Here is a 12,813-nt window from a genome sequence, read left to right on the forward strand (position 1 = left end):
GAGGGGAAGAAATGATGGATCTTGTTTGGGACATGGTACACCTAAGAAGCATTGTGCAAAGATAACTGGCAATTGAATCTCTGTAACTCTGCTATCGTGGGGTGATATTAAAGTCACCTGCATTCCTTCTGCTCTCTGGCAGGGATAAGGAGCTGAGCCCAAGACTGAGAGGGTTGGTGGTGTGCTGGTAAATGTTTAACAGCTGGCTCTTTTGGGAAAAGGGGCTTGATATGTAGCATTTGCTGATTTGCTGATTTCCGTGGCATCATAACCAATTTCAGGCTACTAACTGGACATCACTGAATGTGAAGTTGGAAAGAGATGCACAGTAGCACGTTATTATACGTTGTTTCTCCCACACAGATACAATAGAACTAAATCATCTCAAGAGTAGAGGTAACAATAAAATATAGTAAAATAATTAGGATGTGATTATTGTCGGTGTTTTATTTTCAGTGTAACTTTATTGTAACTTAAGAATTAAGTTGAACAGAATTCTTAAGTTACAATAATCACAGTAAGTTAGTAATAATCACGCCTTGGAAAACCTCATTGGCTGTGATACTTCTACTGAACAAAAGCTGTAATTCAGTTTTTTAATGATGTCTGTGTTTAACAACCAGCTCACAAAATTCTTGACAATTAGCGTACCACTGGAGAAGTTCCAAGAAAGTACAAGTTGGAAGAACTACAAATCTACCTCCTTGTCATACAGGCTGAGGGACTCCCCAGGGTCACACATCTGGGAGGGCAGAGCCAGGCCCAGGACCCAGGAGGAGGTTCTTGGTCCTCCATGCTTCCTGATGGCCCCTCAGTGCCCTGGTCAGCCACACAGACCCAGGGAAAACCGTGTGGTCCTTGACCCCAGGATGATGATTCATGTCACCCTGGAGTGAGTGACTCAGGGAAGAAGCTGCCGGGCGGCCTGGAACAAAGAGAACTGGGCAAGATTTATTTCTGCTAGGAGCTAAATGGGAGGCTCAGATACTTTTCTGCTGTTTCCAGTGCCTTTGAACTGCCTCCGATTGAGCAATTGCACATATTTCCAAGAAGAGAAAATTTTTTTCAAGTGGACTTATTCTTAAAAAAGAATTGCTGAAGTGAACAAGCTGGAGAGGAAACCTGGGGAGATGCTTTGGCTGACTTCCTGTCATGGCTGGGGGGTGGGCTGGGCTGGAGGGAGGTCTGGCTTTGGCTTGACCATTTTTTAGGGGACCTAGAACCTGATCCCAGGAATTTCAGGGTTTCACCAACCCTCTTCCTCCAAAATGGCATCCAAGGTCCAAGAAGCTTCCCGAGTGCCAGAGAGTTGGGGTGAGGAGGGTGCCTGATATCTATCCCGAGCCATTTGACAAGATGTCTGCCATGCTTTCTGTGAGTCATTGGTCAGTAGATGACCTCTGAATCAGCCTTCTCAAGGCACCTTCAAGTCTGGCAACTCTGCTGCTGGCTGTACAGAAATGACTGTGCCATGTGCCCCCTGCCCCCTCATCCACCCACCCCCAGGATGAGAGGAGTCTCGTGAGGCTGTCTGAAGCCCTTGTCTATCAAGTAATTCCAAACAGCCATTTCCTCTCTTTGGGGTCTTTCCCTCAGGGTTCTGTCGGGGAAACGGGACCCAAGACTTCTCTGCATTTAGAGTTCAGGACTTCCCCCCCCCCCATCTCTCCAGGGAAGCAGGGCACAGGCTTTTTTCTGGTGCCTCACCAGGGTCCATACTCTCATTGCTTCTACTTGGCCTCTCCTGTCTTCCCCTTGGCCCATAATCTTTTACTAGTCCTGGAGGTGGGGAAGACTTACTGTTACTTAGGATGTTTTCCCCAAATTTCTTTTCTGTACCCTGAACCTTCTCCATTTCCCTAAGGGCTAGCCCTTCACCACATACAAGGCAGAGACAGACTCCCTTTTCTCTACCCCCTGCTGCTACACCCCTCCCTGAGGCAATGAGCACAGAATGGACTCCAAGTTTGTGGAGACAATGGGGGAAAAACAAGTATGAGGGGAAGAGAGGGGTCAGTTACTATTTTAGCTACCTCTCGTGTCCCCTACTCCAGCCCCCTGCTGAGCACAGTGGGTGTCGATTCTTGCACTCTTCTTATTGGGGCTGGCTCAGCCTCTCCTCCTGAATATGGTCCTGGCATTGGTCGGAGCAGAAGCTGGTTCACTCCCAGATCTGGAACGGGTTCTGAATTAGGGGAGGAAGGCACCCCCAGCTAACAGAACATAAAAGATCCTCAGGCCAGAGGGTGCAGATCCCAGGGGGTGTTAGGAAGTGCTCAGGACCAGCCTCCCTGCAGCACTGCCAGACTGCAGCCCCTATAGTCCCAGCCTCTGGACCAAAGGAATTGTGTTGAGGGCAAGAAGTCACTGGGAAGTCTCTTCTAGCTCCTCATTTTACCCTCTCTGTTGCTTCTTTCTTTTGCCCTTCTATACCCCACCCTTTCTCCCTTGGGACTGACCACAGCAAAGATCTAGGGCTGACCACAGCATACACTTGGGATGACCACAAAATAGATTTGAGATGGCCATGGCATTGACCAATAGCTGACCACAATGTAAAACTGGGACTGACCACAGCATAGATCTGGGATGACCACAGTACTGTACCCACACTCTCTAACCCCACTGGCTGCCGCTACTGGCTGCCCAACAGCAGAGTAACTGTCAACAAGAGTAAATGTCAGAGTGCATAGCCCCTGATGGGTTTAATTCCAATCATGTCTGATGGCCTTTTATCTACTTGTTTGTACAGAGAAGTCCTGGCCAGAAATATATCTCCTTTACCTGCAAGAGACAAAGCTGGAACTCTGCTATCCAGGATGAACAGCAGACTGTCTGGGCCTGGTTGGATTTTGATGATGCCATGGCTCAGAGAACTCAGCTGCCCTATTCAGAGAGTGGGAAAGGAACTCATTGAGTACATACTATGTGCCAGCATTTTGCATGTATTCCCTAAGTTAATCCTCACAACAGTTAATCCTCACAACAACCCTAAAAGGGTCTCCATTTTACAGATGAAGAAACAAAGGTCAAGGGAGGCTAAATCCAGCAGGGAAGAGGCAGAAGAGAATTAGAACCCAATCTTCTAAGTTCCAAAGACCTCTTGCAGCATCCCAAGGTTAGGAAACAGGATGGCGTTCTCCTGAGTTGAGGCCTGCTCAGGCTTGCCCATGGGATCTAGGATCCAGCTCTGCAGTTGTCCAGGCCCAGGGACCCAGAGAAGTGCCTATCAGCACTCTAACCTGATCTGTGATGCCCCAGATTTTCCAAGTGTATCCAGGACTGCCCTGGGGTGAGAATGGGGACCAGGGAGCATCCTCTCTCTCCCATGAGAGTGACCACAAGAAGGAGGAAGATTGGGAGGCACTGCCAAGGGATGCCTGCTTTCACAGTGTGGACACATTTGTTTATCATTTACCAAAAGCAAGCCCTTCAAAATTAGAGGCAGAAAGCTGGGGAATAGGGATTCTGGGACCCTCTCTGACAGCCCCTCACTCACAAATATATGGCTTTGTGCCTGTCTGGGCCTGTAAGATTGGAGCAGGAGGCAAGACTAGCTGATTTCCAGTGCCCACCCCCCACCCCATCATACTCTGAATTTGCAGAGGGATTGAGAGAGATGTGTGTGCAGTCACCCCAAACAATTCCCTTCATCAAATTCTTCATCTAGAGATAGACCAGTGGTATTAATAGCAACCTAATCTCTTTCAAATTCTTTGTGTTGCTAAAATGAAAGCAAAAATTCAAAGCTGGAAGAACAAAAAAACTCCCTTCTGAGAATTCTGAGTCACTCCAGAAAGGTCAGTAGAGTCTGGGTTAACCCGTTTTTTCCCAGAAGGGCTTCTGACTCTTCCCTGGACACCCAAAGATTAACAAAGAAAATGTGAGAGCCACGTAGCTTGTGCTTCTTGGACACTGTGGTTCAGAGAGGGATTTGGTTTCCCTTGTGCTGGTTGAAAGGTTTTGGGAGAGGCATCCTTGGGGCGATTTAAGAGGTCACTGCTTGCCAAGACCACCACTCATAACCCAGTGGGCTTGCCCAGTTGGGGACTGGGGAGTCAGACAAACCTCACGGGTTTTTTGACTTTGGGTGTCTTCAGGGCTCTGTTTCCTCATTTGTTAAATGGTACTAATAATATTAATTATGAGTTTAGTATTTATGAGGTTTGGGTAAAGTTCCTTGCTAAATCATGAGCCCTGATAATGCTTGCAGGGACACAGGGAACCCCCACAGGGAGCCAGTGCCCCCTCCCACTGGCTGAGGGGTGCAGGATGGAGGTGTGCTGCTCGCTGTGGGTGGGCAGGCCTATGTTTGAAAGGCCACTCCATCAGAGTAGTCCTCTACTGCCCTCCTGCCCTCTCTGTGCAGCCCACAGGGCCCTACAGTGGCTTTTCCAGGGAGCAGAGCCTGTTCAGCTGATCTAACAAGTGTGGAACTTTCTGGGGTGAACATTTCAAAGAACAAACTAATGGACAGTTGTATGAATGGAAGAGTCAGAAGGCATGTGGGTGAATGGATAGCCTGACAGATGTCTTGCCACCTCAAACCGTGGGCCCAAATTTTTACCCTCATAAGACCTCTGCTAGCTGCCGCTCACTCTGCCCTGACCTACCACCACCCATGGCCCCATTTAGGAATGCACATTCCAGTTCTCTTTGGGGCAGGGTCCTATGCTGGGTTCTACTGCACTTTAATGAAACTCCCAGCAAAGGAGGCAGAGGTGCAGAGTGGGGAGGTAATGGTTTTGGGGTCATATTTGTGTGCATTATAATCCTTGGCCTGGCACTTATTAGCTATGGGATCTTGAGCAAGTTACTGAACCTCTCTAATCCTTAGTTCCTTAATATGTAAAATGGAAATAATAAAAGCCATGTTACAGAGCTTAAACAAGATAGCACTTGAAATGCACCTAGTGTGGTATTTGACGCTCAGTAGGCAAACTAGAAATATTTGATGAATGAGAGAATGAAGAGAAGCATACTAGTTTGCTTTCTTTCATGAGCATGGCCAAAGGCAGATAAAATATTTAAATACGGATTAGAGACTTTTGGCCTTGTCAGTTATACAAATGATTGGAGAGTTATCCCAGCAGAGACTTAGATAATTTACAGCAGATACAAAGGTTACTGGACCCAGTTGTTGCCCTCCTGTGTACCTCAGTTTTCCTTCCTGTAAAATGGGCCAAACTATATGGTTAAGCACTGGCTGGGGACAGAATGAATGGAATCTAAAGAGCTGACTGGCTCTTGACAATGACTGACATAACCCGTTACTGAGTAGGCTAAAGAGGTTTAGAAGGGCCCTGAAAATGGGTTAAAGTAGGAGTGGTTCAGAGACCGAATATTACTAAATATTTTTTCCTTTTATGGGTCGGTGCTCTAGATCACCACTTCCTGCAGATTATATTCCTAACTTTGCTGTGATAGATGCAAGGTTCATGTGCCCACAAGTTCCAGCAGAACCCAGATGTCACCCTGGGGGAGGGACTCTGCTGTTACCTTGCTATTTTAAGCAGTGAGTTTATAATAATGGATGAGAGAGAAAGCGAATGGGGCTGGAGCAGCGTGGGAATAGCCTCAGCAGGCAGGGCTGCCGGGGCTCCCCCTGAGAAGCTCAGGGTACTGTCTCATCAAGTGTGGGACCACAGCCAGCCTCCACTCTGCTTTGTCCTGCAGCAGCTGATATCTCTTAGTGCTTGTCTGACTTAATTCATTTTGTTTTGCTTTGCTTTGCTTTCTGACCCAGGGACTGACTTAAGATCTTTCTTGAGGAGCAAGAGGTGGAGGAAAGAAAGTGGAGAGTCAGAAAATGAGACACGTTTTATGTGACTTTGGGATACCATGATCCCGGAATCCTATGAGATGGGACCATTACATTTGTGGTTTGTTGTGACTAGGAAGAGTCCAGGATTTCAGAGACTCCTAGGGTTGAAAATGGCCCCTGGAGTGGGTTAAGAATCCTGTGACCATTGCCCCAGTCTTTGCTGGAACTCTCCCAGGAATACGGAGTTCATTGCTTTAAAGAGTAGCTTGTTTCATCTCAGATGGTTCCAAACACTAGAAAGGTTTTCCTTGCCTTGATCTGACCTTTCATTCATTGGTCATGCACTTATTCTTTGGGGACAATAGAACTACAAGAATGACTTTATAATATCTAAGAAGCGATTTTATTTTTCCCTGCACCATCTCTTCTTTAGGCTAAAGATCTTTAGTTCTTTAAAGACAAATTCTTGCTTCCTGCATACTGCTTCCTCTTTTTGGAACATAACCCAATTTGTCTGAATCCTTAGCACTCAGAGTGCAATACATTTTGTATAGATTAAGGCGGAAAGGAAGGTAGAACTGTTACCTCCCATGTTTTGGGAACCATATTACTCTTAAACAAGCTGGACCTGCACATATATCCATCATCACTTAAGTTTCTAGGCAAGTGCACCAACTTTCCTGGTAGATTTGGGGTTTGTGGATACTCTTTTGCTACTGTCAACCGCTGTGACCATATACTTTGCCCAGCACCACTGATATCATTACTGTTGAAATCCAAGTAAAGGTGATAGAAATTAATCACAGAGATTAATTTCATCCATATGAAATTAATGATGCTTATTTCGTCCATATGGCAACTGAGATGAGAGACATAGTATGCCCTGGCCCTATAGTTCTCATTCCCAGGAGCCAGGTTAAATCTGTCCAGTAGGGCTTCTGTCTTCCTGTGTCACCTTTCCTTCTAGCTATTCTGTTCAGAGAAATTCTCAACATTTAGTATTCATGGCTCAGCTCAAACACCATTTCTAACATGGAATCTAGTCTAAAACTGTATCTTACCTGTCCCAATTTCCATAGTTAGGGAGCCCTTTCTGAGATCCTGCCACTTCTCACTTTTGAAGTTCTAACAGTTATACTGTTTTCACACTGCCTCCCACCATTGGACTCTGTGCTCCTTGAGAGCCAAGACCACATCTTCATCATCTTTAAGTCACCAGCACCTAGCACAGGGGCTGAAAGAGCACATGTAAATTCAGTGTGGTGAACGAATGATTCAGTTCAGATTTCCTACTTTGAGATGAGACCTCTTGAACTGGCTAGCAGAAGTCAATTGTTTAAGAGCTGAATGGGGCTACCTTTCCACTGCAGAGACTGATAAAAGATGGTGGTCATAATGACCAAACCCAATGGCTAAAATTCTCTAGTTCTTTAAACACAAATCAACAAGCATTTTTTTTTTAAAGTATATGTGCTGCCAAAGCAAGCACCAACAAGCATTTTTTGATGAATCTTCTAGTTACCCATGATAAATCCCTCCTCAGGGAGCTCAGTCCAAGGTGTGTGTGTTGAGTGGAAGCATCTGTCAGAGTTATGGCTGATATCTGATCTGGGCCTGCCCACAGCTCTCTGGCCCTCGGGCCTTCCCTGTGGCACCAGAAGAGTATCTAGTATCTTGGGAGGTGCTGGGGCTTCCTGAATATCTCCTGCAGCCTCCTGCAGTCAGCATCACACATAGGACCTAGGACATAGTAGGTACCTAGTAAATGACAGTGTTCTTTGTTTTTCTTTTGTGTGTCCCAGTAGTGCCCTGGCTGTGGCTGAGGGCAGTGTCTATGTCTGGTGGTTTTCGTCTGGTGACTAGCAGAGCAGCAACTTCAGGGAATCTCTGAAGTTGAAGTTGGGAATCCCTGAATCAGGCTGGTTGCTGGTTCCACAGATCTCTGAAGGCTTCTTCCACCCAATTAGGGGAAGGGGACCTGGAGGAGTTTAGTGGGAGAAGAGGTTAGGTAGTGGCCTTTGGACTCTGGTTAAGCTTCCTGGGCTGCAGACCAGCATGCCTGTGGCCTCTGTGAGCACCTACTCTGTGCTTGGTGCTTTATATAATTTCATCCTTAGAACATTCCTGTATGGGAAGCATGTTCCTCTGTTCCTCTGACAAGGAAAGTGAGGCTCAGAGGTGAAGCTAATGTCCAAGGCCATACACAGCCAGTGAGTGGCAGAGTGGGGACTCAAATCCAAGTGTAAGTTTCCAAGGCCCGTGTTCTTTCTACCTTGCTATCTTGCCTCTCCAGATTGAAGCCTGACATTATCGGACTTTTCTAAGAGTAAGCAGAGGAGCCAGGTCCATTTGTCCAGGTCTGTTGGATAGATCATGGTCCTAGGCCTCTTGATTGATGAGAAATATGAAAGAATAGTTAGTAGTTATAAGTAACACTAGTTAGTAGTTATAACTTAGTACAAGTAGTTACAAATTAGTAGTTATAAGTAAACCCAACCCAAATGGACTTAAAATAGTAAAAAACTTCATTGTTCATGCAACTGGCTAGTTCAGAAAGAATTCAGGCTTCAGGTTAAATTTAATCAAGGGTCTACCTTCTTTTTTTTCTGCAAGTGTCTTGGGTCTACTTCCTCCTCTATATGTCAGATTTATCCTCAGTATGGATTTCCAAACAGAAACAAAATGGTACCAGCAGCACCAAGTCTTCCATCTGTGTACTCTACCACCCAGAGCAAGATAAAGCACCTGGGTCCTAGAACACTGCAGTGTGCTCATTGGTTTACACTGGACCTATTTTCTATCCCTGAACCAAACACTGTGGTGAGATGAATAAGATTAAGTTGACTGGGTCAATTCCAGCTGGGCCTCAAAGCTGCTACACCATGAGACAGGGTAAGCCTGTTTTCTGGAGAAACAATGAAAGGTTGCTTGGGGTAGGTACTGCACAGGGTACAAAAGATCCACCCTGGCTGAACCTCCAGAATCACAGGCCTAGTGAGGCTTGTCCTCAGGTGAGAGAGCCCCATATGGAGGGTCAGAAAAGCAGTTGAAGAACATGAGGTCAGCCATGGGGTAGAAAGTCAAGAAACATTCTCCAATTCCTCAAACCAGGCAAGGAAGGCTGTGTGGTATAGTGCAAACAGCCCTGGCCTCAAAATTAGGAAGATCTGGATTCAAATACTTGGTTCTTTATATGATTTTGGCAAATGGCTGCCATTCTCTGAAGCCATTCTCTCTTCTATAAAATGTGAATATTAATGCCTGCATCAGAGGTCATCACGGTGATTAAATTAGATGATGTTGGAAATGCTTCTAGGACAGTTCCTGGCATGTAGTAGGTGCTCAATAAATGATACACAAGTACAAATCTGATCCCAATGGAGTGTCCTCTATTCACTATGGCTTTGAAGAGTTCGAAGCACTTTTCTCCCTTCTGGGATATCTGTGTTTACTGTAAGGACCAAATTAGATGCAAAATCTCTAAGGTCATCTCTGACTTTGTAAACAGAGAAAATGAACAGGAGGAAATGCAATTCCAAATGCCCTCTCCTAGCCTAGTCCAACCTCTGGTATTGATGCAAAGTCAAGCAGGCTTTTTCTGTGGCTCATGGCTCCTGGAAATGGAACCCAGCCTGGGTCAGGGATGGGAGTGGATTTGACTTGTCCTTTTGGCGTCTCCTCAGCCTGCGGAGCCCAGGCCTCTTGGAACATCTTTGGGGCTGACGCCGCGGCGGTTCCAGGCACACGCGGCCACTCCCGCCAGGAGGCTGCCATGCCCCACATTCCCGAGGATGAGGAGCCCCCTGGAGAGCCACAGGCAGCCCAGAGCCCCACCGGCCAAGTAAGTGCCCCCTCTTTGCCTGCAGTTAGCCTGGCCGGGGCCAAACCAAGTGCCCTGGGCTGATGCCACAATGCTCAGCCTGGCCAGAGGGTTTGCTGACAGCCTGTGCAAGCTGCAGTGGGCACCTGGGGAAGGTATATAGCTGCGACACTGAGGAATAAATACCCAGAGTTCATTTGAATTGGCCAAGGCCCCACATATCCTGAGAGCACACCCTCCTAGGCTGTGTCTTACTGAGGTCTCCTGGAAAGTCCAACCACCTAACCCTGTAAGTGCCCTCCTAGAATGGAGAAAGACTTGGAGGAGAACTGTAAGCACAGAGGGCCTCATCATGTCAGGGTTGGCTTATCAGCAAAAGGCCATTTAAACTGAGCCCACTTAAAATGAAGATCAAAATAGTGGAAAAGATTTTCAGGAGAATTGTATTATAAATAAGAGAAATGATAAAAGAAATGAATTTAAAGGGTCTCATTGGGATTGTATTATACAAATGAAATTATGAAATCAAATTAATTTATGTACATATACAACAAAAAATTGATTATATGCTACTTTTTTAGAAGGAACAAAGAATTAATTGTGTTGATTTTGGCGTTGGTATATTTATTCTTTATACCAACATGATGATCTGTTCACTTAAGCCCCATCCTTCACATTTTACTTTATAGCACCTCTGTTAAGAGATTATGTATTGAAATATTTAAGGGCCTCATTCATTTTCCCAAGGACCTCTATCGATCCTCCAATATGCAAATCATTTTCTCATAAAGAACTCATCTTGCATCATCCTTGTAATTTTTTCTTCGTTAGCTGCTCTAGCTCCATCTGCTCTTCACTGGCCCAGACCCTGCATGTGAAGTTTTCCAACACTGTTTTCTTTGATTTCCTGAACTTGCACTTGGTTTGCACCACCCCATTATACTGAAACTGACCTCATCCAGAGGGGACAGACACTTGTGAAGTGAAGGAAGAATGTATGACTGAGCATTAATTTGGTAAGCGGGCAGATTCTCAGTGAACATTTTCATGTTAGGATGACATTTGTTTTCTTGCACGTCATAACTGTGGGAACTCAGATAGTAAATACTTAGAAAAGAATGGCTTCTTGTATCTCTCTATCCCAAACTCGTGGGATTGAGATATTGCAGAACTTGGCAGACTTGGCGAGCCCTTGAATTTCTAAGTGGCAGTGAGCCAAGCCTCCATCCATTTGGCCACAGGCAGCCAGCTCAGTGTTTTATTGAACCTCTCTTCCAGGAATGTCATGGGCCTGGTAGGTCCTGCTTTTCGGTTGCTTTTGGTGGCTCTAGATTGCTTTTCTGCTCTTCTATGGGTGATGTCTGGTCTTCCCCAAACTGGGGGCTCTGCTGCTGCTCCTTTTCTACTATTGCTCCTAACCAAGTATGGACAATTCCCTTAAATCACTGGTAATAGTGGACTGTAAGTTGTAGCCAACAAAAAAAATGTGTTAATCCACTAAAAGTTTGGAGATTAAAGAAGGGAATGACACCATAAAGTGAAACATCCACATCTGGATTCAAATGTGACTGCTCCCTCTCCTCAGTCATGGCTTTCCTGAGTTCTGTCCCCTTAGCATCCTTACTCCCTAGCCCTGGGTTCCTTCTTACCATGGCCCTTCCCGAATCTTAGCTAGCTCCCCCAGACAGCTATCAGGCCATGCTCTTCAAGAATACAACTGTTCCTAAAAAAATTAAAACAGATTGGCAAAGCTGCAACTCCATCCTTAGTGAAAAGATCCTTTTACACTGAGTTTAGTTTACCTTTAGTTCATCATCTCGCCTCTCTACTTAAAAGAACCTGTAAGCTTTCTCCTCAGGAGACTAAATACAAGATAGCAAAAACGCCTGCTGACCCTTCTGACCATAACAACTTCAAATCACACCTAGGTGCAGCTCCACTGGGTCAGAGGTGAGCGTGAGTTTCCAGGCGACCAAGCCAGGCGGGGGATCCATGAGCTAATCACATAGTTCAGGGTCAGAGAGCCCCCACTGAACAGCAGGAGCTCCAGATTCCAGCTTTCCACAAGCTCACTCTCCTTGTGACCTTGAACCAGAACCAGACTTCTGTAACATAAAGGGGTGGACCCCCATGATCTCTGAAGGTCCTTCAAACGCCACAATTCTATCTCTGTGCTTGTGGGAAGTCAAGACAATAAAGGGAGTGTTTGTGGTACTAATAGCCTTTGTATTGTTGGAGCCCAGCAGGAGAATGACCCAAGAAGACTTCAGGTGAGCTGGAGCCAGGATGCCCAGGTCCTATAAGGGAGGATTATTAGCATAGGATTTAAGATTGTGGACTCTGGAGTCAGACCAAACCGGTCTCCTCCACATCCTGGCCCAAAGACATTGTGTGAGTCTGTTAACTTTTTTGTGCCTTTGGTTCCTCATCTCTTCCTCAAGGCAAGTGTCAGTGGCTGCCTTCTAGACTTAGGTTAGCCTAGCCCTTTAGTACCTTTTTTGGCCTGAGGAACCATGAGAGTGGGGCAGGTTAGACTGCAGACTAACGGCTACATCAGATTCAGTATCCTTTTATTCTCTGCCCTTACTGACTGGCACTGGGCCTCCATGAGTTCTCCAGAAGCCCTGGGCATCGTCAGTGAAGAGCACCTCCCTCTTTGCACCCATCAGACAACCTACATTGGGCTTCTTAGGCAGCTACAGCCTCAGGGAAAGGTCAGGCTTTGTGAGCAGGACTGGAGCCTCCAGGGGCTGGAGCCCAAGTCTCTGGGAGCAGCGGAAGCTGGGCAGCCAGGGAAGCAGGGTTGGCTAGGAGGATTTGGCTGAAATTCCCAGTACCGTGTGAACTCCCACTCTGTGAAGCAGGCAAAGAACCAGAGCATCCTTCTGATTTTACAGCTCCCCCGGGTCCAGCCCTACTTCTAGTTCCTCAAGCCCCAGCCCCCATTTCCCATTGCTGACATGAGCACTAGCTGAGGCCTTCTTGCACAAAAACACAAAAGCTGTAAGACCTAGATCCTGTTTTTCTTTCTGCATGCACACCCCTCCCCCAGCCGCCACACACATCCTTGAGGTCCTTAATCAGAAGCTGTAATCAAGACCCACAAAGAAATAAAACTTCCGGACAATGCACTCTGTGAGGTTGTGTCCTAAGTGTGTTTTCTGGGTTGGTCGTAGAACAAGGAGGGGCTCAAAGGAATGAGCTTCTAGCCAAGAGGTTCTGATAGGAA

The 12,813-nt window shown here is 46.3% G+C and overlaps 1 protein-coding gene across 12 annotated transcripts in view; it reads left to right on the forward strand.

Moving 5' to 3' along the window:
- IRAG1 (inositol 1,4,5-triphosphate receptor associated 1) overlaps positions 1 to 12,813 on the forward strand; it is a 125,302-nt gene that overhangs the window by 37,118 nt on the left and 75,371 nt on the right. For 8 of the 12 annotated variants that reach the window (XR_011995337.1, XR_011995338.1, XM_072727278.1 and 5 more), the window contains exon 2: positions 9,448 to 9,605. The exons of the other annotated variants lie outside the window; for them this stretch is intronic. Coding sequence is in view for 6 of the 8 variants with exons in the window: in XM_072727278.1 (XP_072583379.1) it covers positions 9,448 to 9,605 (158 nt within the window). In the remaining 2 variants the exon portion in view is untranslated. The remainder of the gene's footprint in view (positions 1 to 9,447; positions 9,606 to 12,813) is intronic. 12 annotated transcript variants of the gene reach the window in all.

The sequence above is a fragment of the Vulpes vulpes genome, chromosome 11, assembly GCF_048418805.1.
Source record: "Vulpes vulpes isolate BD-2025 chromosome 11, VulVul3, whole genome shotgun sequence".
In the NCBI taxonomy this organism is placed as follows: Eukaryota; Metazoa; Chordata; class Mammalia; order Carnivora; family Canidae; genus Vulpes; species Vulpes vulpes.